Source organism: Thrips palmi, unplaced genomic scaffold, assembly GCF_012932325.1.
Source record: "Thrips palmi isolate BJ-2018 unplaced genomic scaffold, TpBJ-2018v1 HiC_scaffold_5, whole genome shotgun sequence".
Lineage (NCBI taxonomy): Eukaryota > Metazoa > Arthropoda > Insecta > Thysanoptera > Thripidae > Thrips > Thrips palmi.
The window spans coordinates 8683642-8709935 of NW_023144632.1; the positions used below are offsets into that span (position 1 = coordinate 8683642).

General features: G+C 55.5%; 3 protein-coding genes across 3 annotated transcripts in view; 1 reads left to right on the plus strand and 2 right to left on the minus strand.

Moving 5' to 3' along the window:
* Positions 1 to 745: 745 nt before the first annotated feature.
* LOC117650367 (lipase 3-like) lies at positions 746 to 16352 on the plus strand. Its single transcript, XM_034393739.1, has 6 exons — positions 746 to 874; positions 4072 to 4365; positions 10424 to 10607; positions 11578 to 11903; positions 13289 to 13498; positions 14862 to 16352. The coding sequence occupies exons 2-6, from the start codon at positions 4072 to 4074 to the stop codon at positions 15261 to 15263; spliced, it is 1416 nt and encodes a 471-aa protein (XP_034249630.1). The 5' UTR covers positions 746 to 874; the 3' UTR covers positions 15264 to 16352.
* LOC117651147 (cylicin-2-like) lies at positions 15750 to 22352 on the minus strand. Its single transcript, XM_034394949.1, has 7 exons — positions 21944 to 22352; positions 20123 to 20355; positions 19893 to 20021; positions 19582 to 19789; positions 18918 to 19168; positions 18538 to 18785; positions 15750 to 15804 (listed from the first exon to the last, which is right to left on the minus strand). The coding sequence occupies exons 1-7, from the start codon at positions 22350 to 22352 to the stop codon at positions 15750 to 15752; spliced, it is 1533 nt and encodes a 510-aa protein (XP_034250840.1).
* A 1850-nt stretch (positions 22353 to 24202) lies between these two features.
* The window catches only part of LOC117650521 (allatostatins), a 60987-nt gene continuing 58895 nt past the window's right edge, over positions 24203 to 26294 (minus strand). The window contains exon 5 of the mRNA XM_034394005.1: positions 24203 to 26086. Within this exon, the coding sequence (XP_034249896.1) occupies positions 25707 to 26086 (380 nt within the window). The 3' untranslated portion in view covers positions 24203 to 25706. The remainder of the gene's footprint in view (positions 26087 to 26294) is intronic.

The following is a 26294-nucleotide window of genomic DNA, read 5'->3' on the forward strand; positions in this document are numbered from 1 at the left end:
CACTCAAGGGGGAGGGAGCTTCTGTTCAATACGGAGCGGAATCCCTGAAACCCCCTCTCTCTCTCTCTCTCTCTCTCTCTCTCTCTCTCTCTCTCTCTCTCTCTCTCTCTCTCTCTCTCTCTCTCTCTCTCTCCTCCCCCTCCCGGTTGCTGCCAGCGCTCGCTGCTCAGGATGCTTTATAAAACGGCGCCAAATCTCGCTTCCGCAGCAACTCCTTTGTTTTAGCAAGAGAGCGAAAGGAAGGGAAGACCGGAACTTTGTGAAAACTCTCCGGCGAGCTAGTAGTCAACGCGCTGTGCTTTAACAAGGAGCAAGACGGAGGGCCGCTCTGTCGTATGAACAGCAGCCAGGGACGGGTTCAGGAGGGGGCGTTGACGCAAGAGTTGCATACCTACAGAGGCAAAGTGCGACTTTCTGACTGCAAAAGAAAAGCTTAGGAAGCATTTCACGCATCGGGTGAGGTATTTGCGAATAAGTTAAGAAATTTTTACTTTTTGCTATACGAAGATTTTACCGAAAAACCGCTGGACAAAATCTCCACACTGAACTCAATTGAGGCTGGATGGTTTGAGCGACGTCCCCAAAACGATCCGAGTGCGACGATTCCTTCGAGGAAACCATCATCGCTAGTTGCAGTGTGCGTCCACTCTCGTCCGATAAGGTGCCCCGGTTCGCTCTGCAGACTGAGAGTCTCGCTCCGTCTCTCTCGCACCCACACGGGGCGCATTATGAGTGCGAGAGAGACAGAGCGACGAAAACGACTCCCGGAATCGGTCTGCTGCTTGGCGGCGGGCGTTATAAAGAAGATGGCACGCCGCCGATCGCCACTCAGGCACGATCCGCACCGCGACCACCGCGGCCACCACACTGCAGGGTGAGTAACGGGACAACGGCGGACGGACAACCGCCACCGCGGCTCCGGCTCGGTGGGAGGGGCGCGAGGTCCACCGGGAAAACTAGGGGGCGCAGCGCAGCGCTTTTCTTGAAGCGTGCTCAGCTCAGTGTGGAACCAAGTGTGCAGAACGCCACACGTGAAGTGGAGGTGTGGAATATTCAGCCGTCTCAAGTGCAAAAGTTTTCATTCTCCACACTTCAAGTGTGGCGAGTTCTCCCTAGGGGTACCTCAGTTGGAAAATAGACCACGTGTGTACACTGACTGGTGACGGGACTGAATTTACACTTTGATTAGAACGTAAATGTTGCGAAATGCGTTACAAAAATGCCGCAAATGGGGCAAATTTACGAGTTTGTGCCGGCTTTCTAAGTGCACCCAAAAAATGACTTCTTGGATCAAGAAAAATTTAACTTTTCTTCGTTTTTGCAAAAGAAAATTTCTTAATCCAATTTTTTTCCGCCTCATCGTTTCGTTCGTGATCGCACACCCACTCGTGTGAGTGACCGAATCGACGATGCCTCCCAGCAAAAGCAGATAATAAGCTTCTTTCGCTTGGAAGGGAGAGACAGTCGCGCCGGATGGGTTGCCTACCTCCAAGGCGCCCGTACGCACGCGGTGGTGCAAAATGGGTTGCCTACCTCCAAGGCCAGGGGAACCACCGTCAAGGTGTGAGATGGGTTGCCTACCTCGTAGGCTGCAATGCCGCGTGCGTCGCTGCCAGCACTGTAAATTGGTTTTGAAAAAAAAAAATTGACATGTGTTTTACAAAATGTTCTTGTACCAGCCATGGGAACCCTAAGTGTCCGGCACTCGCAACGAAAATTGGTTGCAAATGGTTCAAATAGGAAAAGGGCCTCTGAAACCTCACAAACTAGGACAGGCATTGCAAAGAAAATTGCATTTTTCTGTGAAGAGCATAAGCTAGTAACGTAAAGCTTATAAAGATTCCATATTTTTTAACGAAGCAATCATTTCGGCACGAAACGAAAGCTTATACCACGTGATCAGAACACCGCAGAACACTTCGCAAGGTTTTAATAACCGTGCGGTTCTGAGTGGGCTGGGAACGGGTCCGAACGTCTCGCAAACGGGTTGGGATGACTGCGTCAAATGCAGTAGGTGAGCGGATTGCGGCCGAAGCCCGTTGGCCTAGTGCACTAGCATGCTAGTTCAGCGCCTCGGGGGGGACTAGCGTGGGCTAGTCTGGCTGGCCCAGCCTGGCACTCTAAATGTTGTGTGCAACTTTGTACGAGACATCGCAGGTTTTTTCTGTACAAATAAACTACTTTTTGTGCGGTTTTCATTCAAATACCGCTCTCTTTCCCCAATTTTGTGCAAAATGACCTACGAATTTGTGGGAAAAGTTCATCAGCACAAAGAACTGTGTCGTGTCGTTATAAAATGTGTACAGAAACATTCGGTGTAGGCCTAGCCATGCTTCAAATCCGACGGTAAAAGTTTCCTTTGCCGGTCCCTCTCCCTTTTGAATGCCGAAATTCGGCCGGCCCCGGATCCCCCTTTGCGAGGGCCGACATTTGGCGGCCCGGGACGCCGGAGCGCCGAATTTGGGAATTGAAGATGGAGCGCCACTGTAGGGGCAGGGCATGGGCAGGGCAACTCGCCAATGCATTGGCAGTGCTGCGCGAGTCAACACCCCCGCAACTTTGGAGGTCTCCTCGTGACGGCCCTCTTGCCTTTCACCCTTTCGCCTCTTTCGACGTTTTTTCTGAATTATTCAGAGTGGCCCGGACGGCGCGGATCAAGTTTAAGTTGGTTTCTTCGGGGGCGCGGCGTCGGGGCCGCGACTCCTCCGCGACGCACTCTGCCTGCACACACTGATTCCGAGGGTCGTTTTTTCGTCGCCCTGTTTCCCCCGCACCCATACCGAACGCCCCACGAGTGCGAGAGAGACAGAGCGACGGAAACGACTCTCGGAATCAGTGTGCTGCCAGAGATGGGCTGGCCGGGCCTGGTTTCAGATGCATCGAAGTAATGGGGGCGAGGTGGGCAGGTCCTCGGTGGGGGGGGGGGGGGGGCTGCACTGCGCTGCACTAGGCGTGAAAATTTGACGAAAGCCCGGGCACCAAAGCAAAAAGCATCGCGTCAGCCCGCGCCACGCGTTCGAACACCTTTTTCCTGTCCCGGGGCTCTGCGAACCCATTTTCCTCTTACCGAGAAATATGCACTTACCTTGCACTCTTAAAATTGTTTGTTGTTTACGATAATGTACTTTAAGCACACACAGTCTTACAAAGAAAATACTTCGTAAGTTACGAACTTTTTCTCGGACTGTGGACCTATCTTTAGTCCATGGTGTGCAGTCAAATCGTCCAACTATAAGAAAACTGTGTTTGGACGAGAGTGTGGACGCTGCGTCCACTGGCCGAGAAGTGACGTCACCAAGGCCGCCACCTCGGAGGGCCCCACACTGTAGGCCGCGGAGTGGCTCGCGGCGAGGCGCGCCATGCGTGCCATCCATCTCGCCAAAACAAAGTCCGCGCCGCGCGAGTTCCGCGGCCAGTGGTTCCGTCTCTCTCGCACTCACGGGGCGAGCCGTGGGGCCGCGTGGGTGCGAGAGAGACAGAGCAGGCCAAAGCCGGCGCGGCACGCACGTGGCGCGTACGCCAGCCGAGCGATTCCGAAAGGGTCCGTTTCGTCGCTCTGTCTCTGTCGCACTCATGGGGCTCTCCATGAGGATGCGAGAGAGACAGCGCCAGGCCCAGCTTCTGAATCGCTCCGGCGGCGAGCGCGGCACCCTCGATGGCTCATTGACGGGCCCTCCTTGCAGGCCGGCCGGCCTCTGTCTCTCTAGCAGGCGTGGGGCCTGCCGGAGGGGTGCGAGAGAGACAGAGCGGCCAGCTGGGTGCCCTGCGCTGCCCCGCGCTGCCCCACGCCCGATAGCCCAGAGCACACAGATGAATCATTTTCCAAACTTTTCCGAGCGCGCGCCGCCGCGCCGCCGCCTTCTCACGAGAACGACGCTCTCCTCGCGCGGCTTTAAAAATTGCAAGACCTGATGATGAGGAGCTTGGCTAGCGGGGCGGGGCGTGGCGGGGCGGGGCGCGGCACGGCGGGGCGGGGCGGCCGGACCGGGCGGCGTGCGGCCCGCCGCCGCTGGGCGAGCGGCGAGGCGGGGCGGCCGGCGGCAAGGCGGCTATCGTTGTGTGTGTTTATAGATGACGCTGCCATGGACAGTGGCGTTAGTTGCGATGGTGGTGATGTCGGGCGTGCAGCACGCCGTGCACGGGGGCCTGCCGGGCCTGGCGCTGCCGGCCTGGGCGTGCGACTTCGCCCCCAGCGACCTCGAGACCCTCAACGAGCTCGGCGTCAACCTCACCGATGTCGAGAAGGACCTGCAGGACCTCAAGGAGCGCAAGCAGGACGCGCCGCGCACCGCGGCCGAGCGCCTGCGGCAGAACCTCACCTCGGCCGCGCGACGCTTCATGGACCCGGCCGCCTTCATGACCACGGTGAGTACGGAGTGACACAGAGGGACGCGAAGTGACGCGGAGTGACACAAAGTGATGCGTAGTGCCGCGCAAAGTGACACGGAGTGACGCGGAGTGACACAAAGTGATGCGTAGTGGCGCGCAAAGTGACACGGAGTGACGCGAAGTGATACAAAGTGATGCGGAGTGACGCGCAGAGTGACACGAAGGAACGTGAAGTGATGTGGAGTGACAGGAAGTGATACGAAATCATGTTGCCTGATGCGGGGGTCGACGTGGATAGTGACGCCGAGTGTTGCGTGGAGTGACGCGAATAGTGACAACGAACTGAGCTAAGAACGAGTGACGCGTGCAGGTGTGTTTGCCTGAGGCCGCGACAACAGCCGCAGGCAGCAAGGTCAAGGCCACGGCCACCTGTGGAGCCGCGAGGCAGCGCGAGGGCCAGGGCGGATTCGGGGACGGGCTCTGGGGAGGAGGGGGATGCCGCAAAAGTTGCCTACTTACAGGGGCGAAGTGAGACTTTCGGCCTGCCTCTCGGGGGAGGGCAACGACTCCGCCGCCTGATCCGCGGCCGAGCGAGCGAAGCGAGCGGCATCGGACAATGGGGGTGGCCGCGCTAGTGCGCTGCACTGCGCTGCACCACGCGCGTGCCCGTGCGAGTGTTTGTCTCAGCGTTTGTCGGCGTGCGTGCGCCCGCGGGTCTGTCTTGGGCTCGCCGCCGACCACCGTCGGCACGCCTTTCTCCTTGTTGGCCTTCTGTTAGTGCGGGGGCGGCGGCGGGGGCGGCAGCGGGGGCGGCAGCGGGGGCGGCTCGGCCACTGCCCCGGCCCCTTGGCGGCAAGCCTTGGCCGCGCGCGACAAGCCTAGTGGAAGCCACCTCCAAGTCCAAGGGGGTTAGGGACACAGCGCTCCACAGCCAGGGCACAGCGGCGCGGCTTTGCGTCGGTCATGGACCCGGAGGCTCGGGCCGGCTCGCCACGGCGCGGCTCGGCTCGCCTCCACTCGGCACGGTTCGGTTCGACTGAGAGGCCGCGGCCGATGCGACGCAGAACCTCGATAAAAGCAGTGGAATAACGCCAAAGAGATTAGACACTGGAAAAGGAATAGCGAATGGTCACTCCCCCAGCGTGTTGACAACACATTTTCTTCGTGTTTGGATTATTGGCTTGACTCTAGCTGCCTGGCAATGGAACCACAAATTGTAGTCGAATCACGTCGAATCAGTCAAGTGTACAGAAAATTATCATCTCCCAGGAGGAGTATGAGTGTACTGTATACTTTGACCCCCCCGCGCCCCCTTTCCCTCCCCCTCCTCCTTTTTCCTAATCATTTGGCAGCGGCGGCCGCCCGAGCAGGTTTCGACCGCATTCTCGCGAGCATGGATAGATGCGTGAGGGGCGGGGAGGGGGCAGGCAAGCCAAGGCAAGCAAATCATGGATGTAGTTGGCAATAAACTGGTGACGGTCTGGAGGCGGTGCACCTGTGCACCTTTGCCCAAGAGCGGCGCGGCGTTTCGTAATGCGGTTCGGTGTCAACGGGGCGGGACCTTCTTTCTCTCTCAATCTGGGCCCGCAGTGACCGAGGCGATCCTCTTTTGGTCAGAGCTAATTAATTTCATCGGATGATTGATTCGATAACGAGACTATCGCTGCAAATAGACCGCGAACCGGCCGCGGCTTCCCTGCTTGTTGTTGACTTGAAGTGACGCCACCAGAGAAAGGAGATGACTTTCGTCTTCACTCACTGCGTCGCGGCGTCGTGGCCCCCTCAACTCGGACGTTCTTTTGAATGAGGCCCCCAGGGAACAGGAAAAGGTCACGTTGACGTATTAAGCCCTCGTCAGGTACAAACTATTTAGTTTGTGTAATAGTTAGTAATAGTTCGTAAATTACGAAGTATTTCCTTCGTAAGCTTACGTACGTATGCTCAAAATACTTTGTCATACTTCACTTCGTGAGGCTTAAATCGTTAGTAAGGTTTTCAGAGTGTGAATTAAATTTGATGATCATGTAGTCGCGCTCTGCATGCATCGGTGATCCCTTACGACCCGACGTTGACTACACCCTTAAAACCTTGCGAAGTATTTTGAGCATACATACGTCCAAACTAATTCACTTTGTTACACGAAGAAATAGTTCGTAAATTACGAAGTATTTTCTTTGTAAGCTTACGTACGCTCAAAATACTTTGTTCTAATAAACTGCTTTGCTTTGTAAGGCCTGAAATAGTTTGTAAGGTTTTCTCAGTGAAAGTTCTTTGTTCTGCCAAAATCACTGAAACAAATTTCGAGTGTCGGCGTGTCGCAGCTGCTACCTCGCGATCGCACTTCAATGAGACTGTACTCGTCTATACTCGCCACGTGGAGTGACAGGCTGAGGCTATTCCATCGATCAGATAAACGCCGCGCTCGCGAAATCACTTGCCACACCCGTTCAATGCCAGAATCGTCTCGATTCTTGCGCAGTGCTAGCCCCCTCCCTCTCTTTCTTTCTCCCCTCACCCCTTTCGCTCCGCGACCACCGGGCCAGCTGGTCTGCTTGTCTGCTAGGCCGGCCAAACACGCCGCCAAACCCGCCGACAAGCCGCATAACTGCCAGTGGCGTGCACGCCGTGACGCTGCAAGGCCGATGACCCGCCAAAATCTGGCGGTACTGGAATAACACAGATAAATTCCCACCAAAAAAAAAAAAAAAGCGTTGCTAAAAATGGGAACTTTAAAAAACGCGCGCCTACATATAACTTAAGAAAAATAAAGTCAAATAAAATGAAATGAGGCTGGCCCGAGTTTGCAAGTTATCCGAGTAAGTACAGACCAGACTAAATTGGTCGGCAGCGTGGAGGGAGGGAGGGAGGGAGGGAGGGAGGCTGGGGAGACTGGGAGACTTAAGAGACAGCAACGGAGGCGCTTTTGCAGGTACGCTCTGCCGCCTATCTCCTCTCGCCGGACAGCACACAGTGTGCCACACACACGGCATTCCACACTCACACACACATGCACCTACATGCACACGCACATACACGCACACGCACATACACACTTCGGGATTTTCCTTCGGCCCTCCCCGCCGCCCGGCCAAGCACAAGCGTGCCCTGCCGAGGCACCACCGCGCCGCCGCCCCGTCCGTTGACAAACAAAAGTAGTCCATCATTACAAATGTTTTATCATTTCCGCGTGGGAGAGCAACACCGCCGTGCTGCCCTCTGCCGGCCAGTGAGTCAGCATCCCCTGACCAGCGAGTCAAAAAAGAGGCGTACCGCATCGCCCTCTGTCTCTGTCGCACTCATAGGGTTGCTATAGGGGTGCGAGAGAGACGGAGCGACGAACCGATCTTCCGAATCGGTCGCCTGACGGCCTGACTGCTTATCGGCGCTGCAAATGTACAGCAGCAGCATCGCACAGCGAGCAGGGCAGGGCAGGGTGGAGCGGGACTCGGCAAGCCAGGGCAGGGCAGGGCAGTGCAGGGCACGGCACGGCGCGGCAAGGCGTTAGCTGCCGATAATCAGGTCAACATGCCAGTTTTAGATAACAACCCTGCCGCTGCTGCGGCCTGTGGGAGCCACCCTCTCTGACGGGACGCGCGCGCGCACGTGTGTGTGTGTGTGTGTGTGTGTGTGTGTGTGTGTGTGTGTGTGTGTGTGTGTTCGTGTGTGTGAAATTGGGGGTCCAGCTAGCGCCACTCGCCCTATCAGCCATCGTGCCTCGCTCCCCCTCATATAGCCCCCTCTCTATCATCCTACTTTTTTCCTCGACAACTTCTGGGGGATTCCCCACGCCGGGGGGGGGGGGGGGGGTGATGGAGAGAGAGGAGGGGGGGGGGGTAGACGCAAGAAGGATAGATAGAGAGTGAGTGGCGGGGTCGCGTTCTCGCGAGGTCACGGTGTTACCAAAACGCAATGCACATTGTACAGACAGAGGTGAGCCGACCGGCGCGCCGCGGCGTTGCCCCGCGGTGCGGCAGAGACACCTAATCATGGCCACCTTTGGCACCGTCGGCACCGCCGCCACCTTGCCGCTCTGCCGCGTCACGCGCGAAGTCCGCGGGGTCCACCGCCCGGCGGACCCGCGACCGCGCGGACGTCTTCGGGGACGTCGTCGCGGACGTCTTTGCGGATGTCGTCGCGGACGTCGTCGCGGACGTCTTCGGGCCACTCTTTCCGTCTTTCCGCCACTCGAAAGGCGAAGCCTCCCTTCATCTCGGTCCCCCACTCACCTGGAAAACCTCGGATAGGTTTGTGTCCAGACCTCCGGACTGTCAGCAAAATGAGGGAAAAGAAACTAAAAAAAAAACAAAAAAACATGAAATATGATGCGAACAGAGCAGGACAGATTGGCATGGTACTGGACCAGACTCATTCATTATGAAGGCCTGCGGGTCACGCCAAACGGAATCGAACGACCTCTTTTATCCACTTTCGTATTTCCTCCGGTTAATATCGCGGTGATATCGTGGGAAGCGCTGCGGGCACTTACTTATCTAGCCGTTCGCGAACGTTCTTTCTCTTGTTGACCACTCCACTGGCAGGACCAGCCAGCTCCACGCTCCGCAGCGCGCCGCTCCCAAGACGGCCAGTGGCCACACTTGGTTATCGGGCGACGATAAGCCGGGCGCGTGATCGCAGCCACCTGGACACGCGGGCCGTGTCGGGCCGTGTCGGGCCGTGTGGTGCAGACGGTCCAGACTCACCCGGAAGGGCGTCCACGCCACGCCGCCACCCCTTTCTCGCTTTTCTCGCCTTTCTCCCCGCCACCCTGCCCGACTCGCTGCCCGACTCGCTGCCCGAGGAGGCGACATCGAGGGGTCCTACTCAAAAGATCTTGTGTAGGCGCTCCCGCTGTTCAAAGAATCTTACCTGCAACGCAAGCGAACTTTTCACTAAGTTTGATCGCTTGAGACAGCTGCAAATCAAAATAATTTGTGATTTAATAAAGTCGCACAGCTTGAAGATGAGAGATCCGAACGAAGCAAGGGCGGCTTGTTTTGCCTTGGTGACCCATTTCGCCGGCAGCGCTGCAGCGCGATGACCTACACTGTGCGCGCCGCGCGGCCTGTGCAGGCTGCGGCCGCTTTGCGGGATTCACAGGCATCAGCGGCTCAGCTCCGCACGTACGGATGCACTGTAAGGAGAAGCCAGAGACGGTTTCAGAGGGGTGGGCGGTGGGCAAAAGTTGCTTTTCTAACGATGGAAAAGATGCGTTTTTATGTCTGTCTACCTTCTTGGTGGCTTCCCCGCCCGCGCACGCACGCGATACTGTGTGTGTGTGTGTGTGTGTCTGTGTGTCTGTGTGCGTGCGTGCGTGTGTGTGTGCCGGGGCGGACGCCAACACTCCCCTTTTCCGAGTTTGCTGCTTCTCGGCCTTGGCAGGGTGGCCGGCCTTGCCTTGCCTCGCCTCTCCTCCACTGCACGGGGCGGCGGCACCGCTAGCGGCACGCGCGGCCGTACATTGTACCACTTAATAACTGTATCGTCGACACACTGTTATCGCAACGCGTCTTATCGGCCGCTGAGTCAACCAAAGCCACGCGAAGCCAAAGACAGAATCGCTTCCGCTGCGCAGATTTCGATACCCCCTTCCCCCTCTCCTCCCCTCCTTTACGCTCCCCTCTGCCCCCCCCCCCCCTCGCGCTCCGCCTCCCTTCGATTACTCGACCGCTCCTGCTTTCGATTCTTTTTTTATCTCCGTCATCCCAATTCATGCTTCCTCACTGTCGTCACTCAAACAGAAGCAACACCCTACGGTCTTCATTTTGCAGTCGAAAATTTAAAGCAATAATTTGCAATAACTACTGCTTAAGGAATGCAATAAACATTTTACCAATGTTTTGCAATAACTACTGCAAGAAAAATACAGCAAAAAGATTCATGGTGAAATTTTGAAAAAAAAAAATTCACCATACAGGATCTTTTATTACTAAAATTGGCAATCGGTTTTAGCATTAAAAAGGCAATGACTAAAATGTAGCACTCCAGAGGGTGGTAAGTCGTGGGAATTGCAAAGTATATTTAATTGCCACATTTCGTAGTAAAACCGTAGTAAAAGGCTCATTGCGAAATGATTAACAGTGTGGTCGTTTTGCAGCCCGAGCTGATCGCCAGGGAGGGCTACCCGGTGGAGGTGCACAAGGTGGAGACGGACGACGGCTACATCCTGGAGCTGCACCGCATCCCCATGAAGGACTCCAAGAAGCCCCCCGTCTACCTGCAGCACGGCATCCTCTGCTCGTCCTCCGACTGGGTCATCGCGGGGCCGGAGAAGGGTCTAGGTGAGGCGGAGGAAAGGACAGGACTGCTTTTGTGGGCTTTGCCGAGGATTTCGTCCGGAGGATTGGGTTACACCGTGAAATCAAGGGTGGAGAACAACCTCAACAAACCACACGCGCAAAATGAACCTGACGCAGCGTCACCTTTCTGTACTGCGAAATGAAGTCAACTCCAGGGGGGCTGCTGGGCCGCTAAGTAGGACAGGGGGTCGCGACCGGGACGAGGCCTGCAAAATCCGGCCCGGCATTGCGGTTTGCGTAACCGCCGCTGATACCGAGACGACAGCCCCGAGGCGGCGCGGCGCGGCGCGGCGACCCTTCTTGGACAGGGATTCACGCAGATCCGCCGGCGAGGCTATTTTCGCATCGCCACTGACTGCGTGTGCGTGACACGACACGGGCAGGCCGTCTGGGCCGTCACTACCAGTCCCGCAGTCTCCGCCTCTCTCACACCTATACGGGTCGTCCCGAGGGTCGTCCCATAAGTGCGAGAGAGACGGAGCGAAGTCTCTCCTTATCAGTCTGCTACCGGTTCCCCATTGGCGGGGGCGGGCTTCAAACCATCACCCGAGCTCACCGGGCGCCTTTTGACCAGCGTCTTTTTGTCTGAAAGTCTGCTTCGGTGCACAGTGGGCCAGTAGACCAGCCCAGGCGGCCAAATCTCTAGACGCGTTTTGAGCTAAAGTAGCTAAATGGGACTCGAACCTAACGCGTGACCCCACATGGCTTTCTCTCCGAACGAGGAATCCATTGGCCAGGTTCACTCGTTTGGTTTGACGCCTGTGAAGCGACTCTGGAGCTTCAAATGTGTCTAGACTTTTGGCCGCAGGCGTTGGTCTTCTGGCCCTCTGTGGACAGCAGAGCTACCCGGAGCGTGGCATCAACCGGGAATCCAAAGACGGCCAACAAGTGCCCTCTCCTTCCACGATTTTGTCATAAAGCGACAACAAATTTGACAGTGTGTGGTCCGCAGCCTACATCCTCCACCGCCTCGGCTACGACGTGTGGATGGGAAACTTCCGCGGCAACCGCTACTCGCGGCGCCACCGGGACCTGGACAACATGGACCCCGACCGCAACGTGCGCCAGTTCTGGGACTTCAGCTTCCACGAGAAGGGCGTGTACGACTTGCCCGCCTGCATCGACGCCATCCTGGAGCACACGGGCCACTCCGACCTGCTGTACGTCGGCCACTCCATGGGCACCACGGCCTTCTTCGTCATGCTGAGCGAGCGGCCCGCCTACAACGTCAAGGTGCGCGCCATGAGCGCGCTCGCCCCCGTCTCCGTCATGACTCAGGTACGTCGTGCCAGCCTCGCTGCTGCCACGCTTGGCTCACAGTGGTGCACAGTGGGCCAGAAGACGGGGTGACGCTCGGTCGAAATCCCGGGTTTGAGTCCCATTTAGCGACTCTGGAGCTCGAAACGCGTTCGAGATTTTGACCGGGACACCCCGTCTCCTGGGCCACTGTGTGCCGAGGAGACGTAAATGGTTTTCACCGTTTATCAAATTTGAAAACAACAGAAAAAGGGAAGGGGTCATGAATGAAGCCGCGGCGCTGCCTGCGGCATATGCCGTCCCGTTTATCGCGGTTCAAGGTTTAGTGTAATAGTACTGCTCCTTCTCGAGCGCTCCTAGAAACAAACGAAGCTGTGATACAGTGTCGCACCTCGTGCGCGCTGCCGCTCTGCCGCTCGAGTGGGCGGATGGGTGTAAACACGATGACGTCCTCGGGGGATGGGACGGCCGGGACGAAACTAGAGTAGTTTTCGTCACTCTGTCTCTCTCGCACTCATGGGCGCCCCCTATAGGTACGAGAGAGACACAGCGACAAAAGCGACTCTCTGAATCAGTCTACTGGACGGCACCCGCGCGTGGCGAGGCCCGGCTAGTTTATCGCTGTCAATTGCAAAAATAGATAAGGCGCAATCTAAGTAGTGTGTTGTCACGAAAGGCCTCCTCTCGATGGCCCACTGTAAGACAGGCTGCATTGCGCACTTCTCTGTTGAGCTTCTGCACCCTCTTATCTTTTGTTCTGTCCAAATCTTAGAAGCAACGTAGCACTACTTGCCTTTTTTCTTTGCCCTACTGGACGCAAGATTTCACCAGTTGCTGTCTCCTTTGATGCTCTTTAGTGCTCTGTTCTCAACTTCCTCTCCAGTGCCTTCTGTCAAACTAAGTGTGGAGAACTTTACAGTTCCTGATGCGGAGCAATTCTCCATACTTGGACGTGGAGTTTGCAGCCACCACACTTCAAGTGTGGAGTGGATCACGGAGACCCTATATGTGGGCGTGGTGCAAACGAACTCCACACTTGAAGTGTAGCGACTTCTGCAAAGTGCGGCGACTGCGAATTCCACACCTCCGCGTCTCAAGTGACGGGAGTTCTCCACACTTGCACAGTGGGCCAGAAGAGCAGTGGAGGCGGCCAAAACTACGCGTTTTGAGCTCCAGTGGCCAAAGGGACTCAAACCGAACGCGTGACCCCACCTATGGATTGGTCTCGGAACGAGGAATCTATTGGTGGGGTCATACGTCCTGTTCGACTCCTGGTTAGGTTACTTTGGAGCTCAAAACGCGTCTGGAGTTTTGGCCACCTCCGCCGGTCTTCTGGCCCACTTTGATTTCCATCCTCCCTCTCGAACGGTGCCGGAGTCTAACTGGGCGGCTTGGCGTGTGAACAGGTTCAGTCTCCTCTGCTCAGGGTGGCGGCCTTGCTAAGCACGCCGCTCGGCGCCGCGGCTAACCTGGTGGGCATCCGGGAGTTCCTGCCCAACAACCTGCTGCTCACCCTGGCCGGCCAGGTGCTGTGCAGGGAGAAGGCCATCGTGCAGTCCCTCTGCTACAACATCATGTTCCTCTGCACCGGCTTCAACTCGCCGCAGCTCAACCTCGTAAGTTCCCCGGCATCATAGAGTGTGCACGGTGGAAACTGTTTCTGGTTTTCCCAAAAGAAATGCCTATGTCTTTATTATAGGCTACCTCGGAAATACAGGAACCGCTTTCACTTTTGCTGTCTGGCACCTCGAAACATCTCTCGCATACTCAAAATTTCTCACTCTAAATAAACGATGATGCAGTAAATGCAGTTAGTGCACAAGTGCAAGCATAATTTTTCCATCGTTCCCAATTTAGATTAAGTTTTTTCTACGTCACGGCTAGATGCAAAAAAGAAACCTTGATGATACAAAGATATAAACGTCGCTCCTGCCATGTTTGGAGGACTTTGAGAATTGCAAGTGCTCTTCTAGAGGCTCGAGTACAGGAGGGCGTGGTGGACTTCACACTCACTCTCATCCTCGCACACCTGCAGGTTGAAGGTACAGTCCGAACATGGGACTGCCATGTTGCGCTTGCCTATCAGTTGCAGTGAATTTGATTGTCCCGCACTGCAGTGCACGTACAAGTGTCAAGTGAGGAGTGGAAGAACTCCACACTTCCTGGTGAAGAATAATTCTCCAAACTTGGATGTGTGGAGTTTGCAGTCTCCCTACTTGAAAAAGTGAAGCTCACAGAGTCCCGATCTTTTTTGGCAATGGACGAACCTGAGTCTCCACAAGTGTGGAGACTGGAAGCTCTGCACTTCCACGAGTAGTGCGGAGACTGCAAATTCGTCCCCGCCGCATTTCAAGTGTGGAGTCCTCCACACTCGGTTTGGTCTGTGGAAGCGCTGCACTATCAGGCGCTGTCCGCCCACCACTTGACGTCATGGGGCAGGCCAGGGCAGGCACACTGCTGAGCCCGCAGCCCACAGCGGCCGGCGGGCTCAATGTCGTGGCTTAGACCGATCGCTGAGGCACTGCTGGCGGGCGCTGGCGCAAGCCGTGGCCCTGGTCCGGACCAACCCGCGCAGCGGCACAACGACGGCCTTGTTTTCAGAATCAAGTCAACGCAGTGCGGGAGGAAAATTGTGTCAATTTGATTCAGTTCAGAGGCGATTTTGGTTCCGTTTACACCCATATGGTCAAAGGTGACTTCGATCAGGTGTGGCCTACTTTCCGGGCAGGCCGATAGGGCAGCCTGCGGCCTCTCCTAGCATTCCCCGGTGTTGCAGTGGTGGATCCAGAAGTGCGGCCGGGCTGGGGGAAGGGGGGACCGTAACCCAACTCAAACTGTACCGAAAACACGAAACTGCCACCCGATTGTGAGCCCAAGAGTAGAGAACTCCACACGTGAAGAATGGAGACTGCAGTGTGGAGTTCTCCACACTTGCTTTGCCAGTGCCAACTCCAACTCCACTAACGGCCTTTGTTGCAGACGCTGCTGCCCACGCTGCTGGCGCACATGCCGGCGGGCGCGTCCGTCAAGACGCTGCTGCACTTCGGGCAGCTCATCAAGAGCAAGGCGTTCCGGCGCTACGACTACGGCATGCTGCGCAACATGTGGCACTACGGGTCGCTGCAGCCGCCCGCCTACAACCTGGGCAACGTTCGCGTGCCCGTGAGCGTGCACTACAGCGACAACGACTGGGTGGCCGGCCCCGCCGACGTCATCAACCTCTACAACTCGCTGCCCAACCGCATGGGCCGCCACCGCGTGCGCCTGGCCCAGTTCAACCACGTCGACTTCCTGTGGGGCGTGGACGCGCCCTCGCTCGTCTACGACACCGTCACCGAGATCCTCGAGTCGCAGGCCGCGCGCCACCCCAACCGGCGCTGAGGCTTGCACCAAGGCCACGAAGCGTCGCGTCCTAGCACAGTGGGCCAGAAGACCGGTGGAGGCGGCCGAAACTCTACACGCGTTTTGAGCACCAGAGTCGCTAAATGGGACTCGAACCGAACGTGTGACCCCACCAATGGATTGCTCTCCGAACGAGAAGGCCATTTCGTGGGTTCACACTTTCGGTTCGAGTCTTGTTAAGTGGCTCTGGAGCTCAAAACATTTTGGAGTTCTGGCCGACGGCACCGGTCATCTAGCCCACTGTGCGCAGTGAAACCAAGAAGTGTGGAGACCGGAAACTCTCTGCACTTCCAAGTATGGAGTCTGCGATGTTGCTCCCCACCAGGAAGCGAGGAGTTATCCACACTTGGCTTCACAGCGTCCCAATAACACGAGGGTATTGTAAAATCTACAAAGAAAGTCTTCGTGCTATGAATCTAGATCCTTCGTAATCCGAAGCAATTCCGCAAGGCCTTCACTTTCTTTCTAAGGACGAAGCAGATGCGTCGTGGCTTCTTTTTGAAGTGCGGTGGAACGGCACCTGTACAAGCGGTTTACTTTAATTTAGTGTTTCGATTAAGTTTGGCCAAGTCTGGGCGTGAAGGGGGAGTGGGACCCCACTTGCCAAGAACCTCTCATGATCTCCAGCAGCAACCGCGCGACGGCACGTTGCTGTGGGGACCACACTAGTCAAGTTTGGCTGTGCCGCCTGACAGAGGCCCCATTTCGTGGTCGCGAGGTTGAGCAACTCGGTGCTAGAAATAATTTTAGAAGGACGAGCCCAGGGCTGTACGCTGCCTGAGTCCTTTCGACTCGTGCCGCTCTCTCCTAGCAAAAAATGCCTTTGTAAAATATTATTTATGATTGTATAAAGATGTAAATATGTAAATAGATATTTATGAGTGAACCAATACTAGTGATGTAAACGTTTTCTATTGAAAAGACTTCTTATTCTGTCTCGTTGGATTAGCGTCCAGTCCTTTTCAGTATTTATACAAATTACTTTCCACGCATACTGTTCGTGCACTTGCTGGGAACGTTTGTCTGCTCGCATTTTTTTTTTGACGGAATAAACAGTTTCTGCCTGAACAATGGTCATTCTGCGCTTACTGCGCAACACCCGGACATCCATAAAATGGTGAGAAGCTGAACGGAACACATCACTTGTTCATTTGGTTCATTTGGCACTGTCATTGGAAGTGCAGAGTTTGCTGTCTGCACACTTGTGTGGCACACATACAAAACATCGTATCTACCGTGGAGTTCCCTATGAAGATATGTTGTTCTGTAGACGATCACTTACTTTTCAAGTGTGAAGTTCTCCACTGACGATGAACACGCGGCCAGCTCCAAGGCTGGCGAGGATGGCGCCTTGCGGGCCGGGCTAGGCCGTGCCGCAACGCACGCGTGGCTCGTGGCTGCCTACCCGCCAGGCGGTCCATACCATTACCATTACCGGCTAGACCCCAACTGACTAGCCCAGCCCCATTGCAGCCCCAGTGTAGCCTCTCAAGTCAGTTACGGTCACACCGCGCCGGGGAGATAGGCCACTCTTTGGGCACGTCGCGTGGGAGGCGTGCAAAAGCAAGACGCACTCTGATCCCTTATCGTGAGGGGGATGAAATGAGTCGGCGGACAGTTGTTTGGGAGTTGAGTGGGCTGAAGGTTTGCCAGGACTTTGCCGGGGGTCGGCCGCCACCAAGGGGCGCACGAGGGCCAATAAGCAAGCGGCCCACAGTGGGCCAGAATACCGGTGGAGGCGGCCAAAACTCCAGACGCGTTTTGAGCTGCAGTGTCGCTAAATGGGACTCGAAACGAGCATGTGACCCCACCAATGGATTGCTCTCCGAACGACGAATCCATTGGTGGGGTCACACGTTCGGTTCGAGCCGTGTTCAGCGACTTTGCAGCTCAAAACGCGTCCAGAGTTTTGGCCGCCGCCATCGGTCTTCTGGCCCACTGCGCGACCGGCCGGACAATAATACTTCGCCCATATTTGGGGCCCCGGCCCCCGGCCCTCAACCCTGCGCGGGCCTGTCAGCGCGCGGCCGGGCTGGAAAGACGCGTTGGTACGAGCGGTGTGCTGCTTGCCTGCGGCTTGCCCGCGGCTGCGGGGCTGGGTGGCCCCACCGCGACCAGCCACTCACCACGCACAGGCTCGTCGAGCACAGCGAGCACAGCAAGGACAGCAGGCAAAGCTTCCCGCCCGAGGGCGGCGCTCGTGAGGTCCGCTCGCCGAAAAGCCGCCGACGACAAGGCTCTCAAAACCAGAGGCGTGTGTTTTTATTTTGCTTTCGGCGTGTGTGTTGGTGAGGACTGCGCAGGACACCACGTCACCGTCCCTCCAGAGAGCCATAATTACCCCCAGCTGATCCCCGCCGGGCCGCGCGGGGCGATCTCGGTAAACGCGGTATTAGGGGGACTTAGGTGGGCTCGAGGCGTGACCCGTGTGGGTGTCGCCGCGCACAGTGGGCCAGAAGACCGGCGGAGGCGGCAAAAATTCGAGATGCGTTTTGAGCTCCAGAGTCGCTAAACAGGACTTGAACCGAACGTGAGACCCCACCAATGGATTCCCCGTTTGGAGAACAATCTATTGGTGGGGTCACACGTAATGTTTCTAGACTTCTTACTGGACCAAAGCTCGTTTATTTTTGTCAACGTTTCGGGCGGTGTGCACCACCCTTTGCTGCTCCCTGGATCCACGCCCGGCCAGGGCATTGACTCCAAATCCACATTGAGGTAGCAAGAGGGTGGTATCGATAGTATGCTGCGTGAATAACTTTGCCGTGTAATTTATTTCCTTTCCTTTGACAGGACATTTGACATTTTGCATTTTTCCGAGAAACCTCAGAGAGCAATGCTTTGCCAACCGCAGTTCAGGTCGGTCCCACAAAACTTCCCCTCCGAGTGCTTGGGAGGCTTCCAACGGTTCGCCTCAAGAAGGGCGCTCCGGTCTTTGCCCCCCTCTCGAAGCGCAGCATGACTCGGTCTCGGCCAGGAGGCCTTTCAGTTCAGCGTCACGCCCCTCCCTCGCAAAGGTAAAATTAATATCACAGAATTGTTTTGACACTACGTCTGGTTTTGGATGCAGGCGGTGGCGTTGTCCCCTCAGCCGAGAATTCGTCTCGCGAGACGTGCCACGTCCCTCGCCGTCATTTTGTTGTTGTTGTTGTTGTTGTTGTTGTTGTTGTTCCTGGCCCTCTTGCCGCCGTGCCCCAGGTACTTGGCGGCCTGCCTGTGGCGCCGTGAGTGCGCTCCGTGGTGGCCGCCGTACTTGGTCTTGCCCTTCTTGTGCTTGTCGGCGTGCCCCAGGTACTTGGCGGTCTTCTTGTGGCGCTGCGAGTGCGCGCCGTGGTGGTCGTGGTGGCCGCTGTGCTTGCTGGACGCGCCGTGCCCCATCTTGCCCTTCTTGTACTTCTTGCCGTGCCCGTGGTGGTGGTCGTGGTGGTGGCCGTGGGTCTTGTGGTGGCCCGCGCCGTCGTGGTGCTCGTCGTAGAACTCGTGCTTCTTGTGGTACTCGTCCTGCAACATGGTCGTGCTTCACTTCACAGATGACGGGGAACAAGAACACATGGAGGACAGCCTAGTGGGGTGACCCAACCGCCGTCAGTGGGTGCCGGATCCAGAACCGGCCATCCGAGATCGAGACGTTACCTTCTTGTGCACGTTGTGCTCGCCCTTGGTGGTGTGGCCCTTCTTGTGGTGGCCCTCCTCGTTGTACTTGGCGCCCTTCTTGCCCTTCTCCGACTTCTTGTGCTCCCCGAAGTGGCTGGCGCCTTCCTCGTGCTTCAGCTTCTTGCCCTTCTCGTCTTTGTACTTCTTCTTGTGCGCCGCCTTGTCGTGGTGGCCTTTGGTCTTCTTCTTGTACGCGTGCTTCTCCTTGTATCCTTTCTTCTTCTTCTTGCCTGCGTCAGGGCGGAAACACTGTGAACTCGGTTTTTTTTTCACTTGACGTGTGGTGTCGCTACAAACTGAAGTGTGTACTCAGTATGCAGCTGCATGCGCACGCAGTGTACAGCATATACTAAGGTAGGAGCATACACCCACCTGAGATATGTGTATACACCTACATAGGGTAGAGGTGCATAACTACACAAGGTAGGTGTATACACCTGTCTACTAGCAAGCACCTGTAGATGCACTGAGTACACACTTCAGTTTGTAGTTCAGTGGGGACTTCTCGTGGGCTAAGGGTGCAAACCCGGCACTTCCGAGAGCGCAGACTTAAAATCATTCCACACCTCCACATTTCAAGAGCGGAGCTCCTTATTTGGTTTGCAGTGAAGGCAGAGTAGAGTTTTGTAAAAGTGTCACCCACCTTTCTTCTTGTGTTCCGCCTTGTGGTGCTTCTGGCCGCCGCCCTTCTCCTTGCCACTGTGGTGGTCGTGCTTGTGTTTGTGCGAGGCTTCCGGTTGCAGATCGTCTCCGTCTCCACGACCGTCCTTCGCATCCCCGGTCACTTCAGCCTGCAGGTCCGAGAACTGCTGCTTGATGTCCTCGCCCATGGCCTTGACGATGTCGGACTCCTGGAAGCATTTCGAAGATTCACTTTACTATTCAATGGGGATTGGGTCTCAAAAAATGTGCCCAGCCCCACCGTTGTTACAAAGCTGCGCCCGGAACACGCACCTTCTCTGTTTTACCTTTGCTTTTTCGCATCTTCTTTTTCTTCTTGCCTCTCTTTTTCTTCCTTTTCCTGTCTCCGCGGTGATCGGCGTCTCCGTTGGGGGTGGACACTGTTTCGCCTTCCTCTTGGTCCTGTCGAGAACATATGAACGATTTCAGAAGGTCCATATTACTCCATTCAAACGCCTTGCGTAAATAGTCAGCAAATGATTCTACTTTAATCGTACTCGCACCTTGCTGCTTGGCTCCGCACTGTTCTCGGCAGTATTTTGGCCGGTCGATGGGTCTTCTGGCTCGTCCTCTGTCTCACCAGACTCGACGGAGTTTTCACCGTCCGATGACTCACCATCCTCCGTCCTTGGCGGGCGTCTCCTTTTCTTCCATTTCCGTTTCCTCGACTTCTTTTCGGACATGCCAGCCTTATCCTCTGAATTATCCTGAAGGACGGAGCAGTCATTGTGCATTTCTGTACAGTGCGTGGTAAGTCCGCCTTATATGACACAGACATTGCAAAACAATGAAGAAATACGACAAACTAAAACCAGTCCTGAAACAAACAAAAATACCACTACTGCCAGGTTTAACGGTAGGATGTCTCGCTCTTTAGCGCGCATTTTCTTTGCTTCTTTTGAAGCAGTGCCGGACCGTTCCTCTGCGAACGCAGTTAATAATTTAACTCTCACTGTCATCCTCTTTCGCCCACGGCCGCCAGGAAGTCCTTCACGACAGCAGCTGCATGCCACTCGCTTCCGCCGCCGGGTGCCCCGCGCAGCGGCTCTCTCTCTCTCTCTCTCTCTCTCTCTCTCTCTCTCTCTCTCTCTCTCTCTCTCTCTCTCTCTCTCTCTCTCTCTCTCTCTCTCTCTCTCTCACTTTTTTCCCCAACAACGCCTCATGAACAACAGCCGTAAGGGCGTTAACTGCCCCCTCTCCCGCTCCCCTTTACTCATTTCAACCCTACTCATCCCAACCCCATACAACTCCCCGCTCCGTCCATAAAGTCAATTCCACGAACAGACAGAGCTCCATGATGCGAGCGAAAAGCAAGGTGCACTGAAAACTTTAGTGTGCACTGACTGAGAGTGGGTTTTCAGTGTGGTGGGTTTCGTAAAATCGGCCGGAAAGGTTGGGAGTGAAGTGTGCGACAAGTGGATAGGGTTGAGAGCGGGAAGGCACAGCGAACGGGTGGAGTCGCGACTAGTCGCGTCGATCCATTCAAATTACTCCGTAGGCAACTAGTCAGCGCAGACTTGCTGGTACGAATTCCACGGACAAGGAAGATTTCCTGCCAGGCGTCGGCGTTCGCCAGTCCCATGCGATTGGCAGAGAAAAAATCTGTTATTCTCAATTATTACAGAAACACTGCGGCAAATCTAAGGTCTTTCATTAGCGCACTGATCCCTACGCCCTTCTTGAAGTATGCAGAGGAAACTCCCCGATGCATTAAGATAGGAGGCGAGGCTCTTCTTTTGTCTTTGCTTCTGAGTCATGTATACTGTAGGCGCGCAGCCAAAAAAAAAACAAGACCTTTTCCTTTCTCAGTCCCTAAATAACTTTGGCCAGACCTTGGCCCGACGATGTGGCTGGTCGGGTGGGGTACCTGTCTCGTATTTTTGGCTGGAGCAGAGATTTGACAGGCTGGCCAGGCGATAAACTGTCCGCGACCCACTCAGCGCGGTGAGCCCACGCATCCAAAGAGTTCGTCAGAAAGAGGCCAAAGACAGCCCTCTCTACTTGAAGCGGGCTTTTCCTTTCTTCAGGCCCCCCCCCCCCTACACTCTTAAAACTCTACAAACTTCTTTGTGGTTTTAAGCGTGTACGCAGTGTCGGGAACTGGCAAAAATTCAAGTGTGCACCACCACTAGGCCAGAAGGACGTGCTTCGCCCCGCAGGCTGATACCGAAGAGCCCTCTCTGTGTCGCACCCAAGGGGCGTTCCACAGGGTGCGACAGAGACAGAGCGACTTGAGAGGAGAGTAAGGTCTGCCGTGGGTCTGCCGGCGCCCCGCCTCACCTCCTCCGGCTCCGCTCCGGGCCGCCGCTCCCCCTGCTGGTCACCGTGGTACTTGTAGAGCGCGTTGAGCAGCTTGTCCTCGCCGGGCGTCACCTCCTCGTACGACGAGTAGCTCTTGCTCCCGGACACCTCCTCGCCGTCCTGGACCAGGTCCCGGGCCAGGTCACCGTAGACGCGCGGCGCGGGTGTGGTGAACAAGGGGTACATGGAGGGGAACCGGTGCGACCCAGCGGCCTGCAGGTCGTCCTCGGCGTCCTTGAAGGTGTCGTTGACGGCGTCCTTGGAGGTGTCGTTGACGGCGTTCTCGAAGGTATCATTGACGGCGTCCTTGGAGGTGCCGTCAACGGCGTCCCTGACGTGGCCGACGGTCTTGTTGGAGCTGGTTTCATTTTCGCTGCTGCCGTCTACAATGGTGCACACCACCAGCAACACCACGACCACCACGCGCCGCATGTTTCGGTGAGTTACGCAGTGACGCGGCGACGCGGTGACACAGTGACTCAGTGACGCAGTGACACAGTGACACTGAGCCTGGCGCGTGTCGCGGGTTCAACTGGAAGGCGGCGCCCGGAGTGGTTCTTTTATGGAGTCTGCCGGACCCGGGACTCCGGAGCTCTGCGTCCCTCTGTCTCTCTCGCACTCATGGAGTGTCCCAAATAGGTGTGAGAAAGACAGAGCAAAGAAAGCGACTCTCGGAAGCAGTCCGCTGGAGCAGGGAAGTGAGCCGTGGCGAGGAAGCCCGCCCTCTTTCATGGCGTCGCGGCGTCGCGCCTCGGTGGACTTTCCGCGGCAAAAACGCCCACTAGTGTTGCCGCTCATCAAAGACGACACTTGGCGCTCGCGATTGCGAGTGTCATTAATGACCATTAATGACACACGACTCATGGATGTAAATAATTTGTCTGTACACTCTACAGAGCTGACGAAGAAATTTATACCATGAAATGGCGCGAGCATAATACGAACGCAGTTTCTCCTTGCACTGCGGACGCTATGACAGATCCGTGCTCTGGAGAAATTTTGCATCGTAACATAGCGCTGTACAGCGTAATAGGGTAGTTTCGTGGAGCGTGGCACGGAAGTCAAATGACGCCATCATGGCCGGTTCTTGACCTCTCTCGGGATCTCAAAGTGAAGGCACAGTACTACAAATGGTGAAGAAAAATAAGTTTTACACGATAAGGACGTTAAATTGAGACCGTCATGTTCGACTATCACCTCGTTCTCATTTCAGGTTGAAGCCTTCTCCTTCCAACATAGCGACTGTTGACTTCCGTTCCAGGACCTCTACAGTGTATGCACGGCGTCGTCGGTCCACGATCCTCTGAAACGAACACCCCCTTGAGTGGTTGTCCACGCCACGCCAGTCGCAGACTTTTCCAGAGCGATTGCGGGGGTGACGAAATTATACGCAACAATTGGCATTCCGACTACCCAGCCGGCGGAAGGAAACGAGGGGGGGGGGCGAAGTTGCCGACTCACTTGGCGCTGCCGCGGAGCCCGTCCCGTCTCCGCGAATCGGCTTCGTTGAGCACACTCTGCCAAAATTTTATTCGTCACACTTGATGTCAATTTCAAGCGACTAATTTTCGTCGAACGAAATTAGTCATCAAACCAGTCGATGACATTGTTGTCACATCCTCCTCCTCCAGCGCTGTTAGTTAACAGCTAGGCCTCATCAGACCGTTTTGGCGTTATGGGAGCTTTGGTGAGAATGTTATCAATTCCTGATGAAATTTGTCATTCTTTTCAAGTGTCGGAACTAATGAAATTGGCATTAAGTGACGGGTAATTTTCACTCTGTACCATTGTGCTTCTACAGCGGCGCTCGCATTTAACAAGGACTCTGACCAGTTTTCCACTGCAAGATTCGTAGACCACACAAGCCGGGTCGCCGTGTTTGACTGACTGTGTGCGTTCAGCGGCCGCGAAGGGGAAGCCCTAGCAGGCGTCGCGGTGAGGGCTTTATTTGTCGCGGTTCATTAGACCCTCCCCTGGCTCTTACCTAACCACGCAAGTTTGCGCGACGGACGGTCTCCTCTCCGACGGCGTGGTCCCGTTTGTTCTACAAATCTACGGAGTGGCGTGACTCGAAAATTGCGTTGTATTGTGTGTCAGGCTCGGAGTGTGATTACGCTCGGAGGATGAATGTAGCTCTTCTTGAGACGTGCGGAGGAAAGTCTGTTGAGGTAAGGTTAGGTGTCTTTCTCCTAGGTCAACTCCTTTAGTGTACTCCAATGTGCATCGTGCCTCCGCAGGTGGTTGTAAGGGCAGTGTGAAAATAATGATTGTCTTCGAGTGGCTAGTGTGTAATCAACATTTTTATTCTTCATAAAATATGAGATAACTCTGATCAAAAATGAACCGGCGATTTTGAAACTAAAGGGATGACATACGTCTAAGAAATAATTGAAAATCGGATATCTAGCCGTAACGTAGTCGTTATTCTAATCAATCTTCAAAGCAATACAGTTAAGTAAAATCGACCATCCCCCACCAATCAGTCCGACATGTACACTGTCAAGTAGTGCAAAACGACACACGGCACTCTCAAGTTCTGCGAGACGAGGCGGCAAGTGGTTCCGTCGGGGCACTGTAAGACCAAGTGTGGTGAAGTCCACACTTGTACGGCGGAGCTGTGGAATTTTCAGCATTTGTAAGCAGACCAGTGTTTGAAACCTCCACACTTCCGTGCTCAGAAATGGGGGCTTTGCGAGCGATTACACACTTGAAGTGTGGACACTGTTACCTCCTTACGTCCAAGTACAGAGCATTTCTCCCCACAAGGAAGTGTGAGTAAATCCTCCACACATGGTTTGACAGTGGGATGACAGTTACGAGAGGGACTCAGGAACTCCTAGGACTTAACCACTTGCAGAAACATTGGCCTTGCTCTGGCAGGACTTGGACCTGTGGCTAGACGTCAGGCACAACCCTCTTCTTTCTTTCATTTTTTTTTACTCCAGCGACTCCTTTCCACAACAAAACAAAACAAACCAGCCCAGTGGGCGGTGGACGTGTTTAACAAGAAGTATATTTTACAGAGGGATATGCATAACCTTGACTAAGGTATTTTGAACTGGACTCTACGTATTGAAGAAAGGATTCACGGAGGTATACTTTCTTATTAATTACTTTAGTAACAGTCATAATAATATTATTTAGCATTATTGACTGGCTGATTAAGTACAGCGGAGTTAATTTTCGGCAAACCAATCAACTAGTCCAGAACGGAATCACAAAATTGCCCAATAAAACACACGTGCAAAAACTTTTTTTATTTTTATTTTTGAGAGGAAGCGGTTAGGACAAAACAGGGAAATTGACATCGAAATGGATACACGTTTCCTGAAACAAGAAAGAAATAGAAAGAACGGAATGTGATTCTGTACAGGCTTCCATTATTCAAAACAGGTAGCTCTCCCGGGGTGGTGCCGAGCCAGCCGCCCGGCTTAGCCGCCCGCAGCGCCCAGCCCTCGCCCCCGCCCCGCCCGCAGGGACCGGGCCGAGAGTGCGAGAGAGAAAACAAAACGATTTGGGGCAGCGTGCAGCGCGACACCGCTAGACTGACAGGAAAAGACGCCCGCTCTACAACGACGGCGTGGAAGAGTGACCCGCAACTTCAGAGTTGAAAACGGCGAGAAATCAGAAAAGTGAAGGCTGCTCTACGAACATGAAACTGGTTCAAATCTACTGCTGAACCGAGTGGCTCACGGCGTCCCACCGGTTCTACGCTGCTTCGGTGTCGCCCCGCCCGTCAAGTGAAGGTGTTCGCCCCTCCCGCCCCTCCCCCCACCCCCCGCCGCCTCAGCGCTCCGCGGGGGCGTCGGGGGCGGCGGGGGCGGCGGGGGCGTCGGCGCTGTCCACGCTCCGCTTGCCGATGCCGAAGTTGTACTGCATGCTCCGGCGGCCCAGGCCGAAGCTGTACTGCTGGCGCGGGCCCCTCTTGTCGCTGTACTGGTAGCGCTTGCCCAGCCCGAAGCCGTACTGCTTGGCGCGCGCGGGCCGCACCGCCAACAGCTCCTCGTCGTCCAGCAGGTCCTCCAGGGTGAGCGGGCCGTGCTGCTCGTCGTCGTCGTCCGCCACCACCACTTCCTCGGGCTCCTCGTCAGCGCGCTTGCCCAGGCCGAAGCTGTAGGGCGCGGCGCGCTTGGCCCTCGCCGAGGCCGCGTGCGCCGCGGGCACCGCTGTGGGCAGAATCAACCAGGAGTGTCACAGCTGGGACGAGCGTGAAAAACATTCGTGTTTGAACGAACATGGCGTCACATTCACTCGTGTAAATTTTGTCAGAAAGTCAGAAACATGCCTGAAATCCTGATCAAAATTCACGCACCTCTGAAAGCTGAACTTCTGAACTCTGATCCTAAAATTGATGGCCTGAGTTCTGCAGAATGT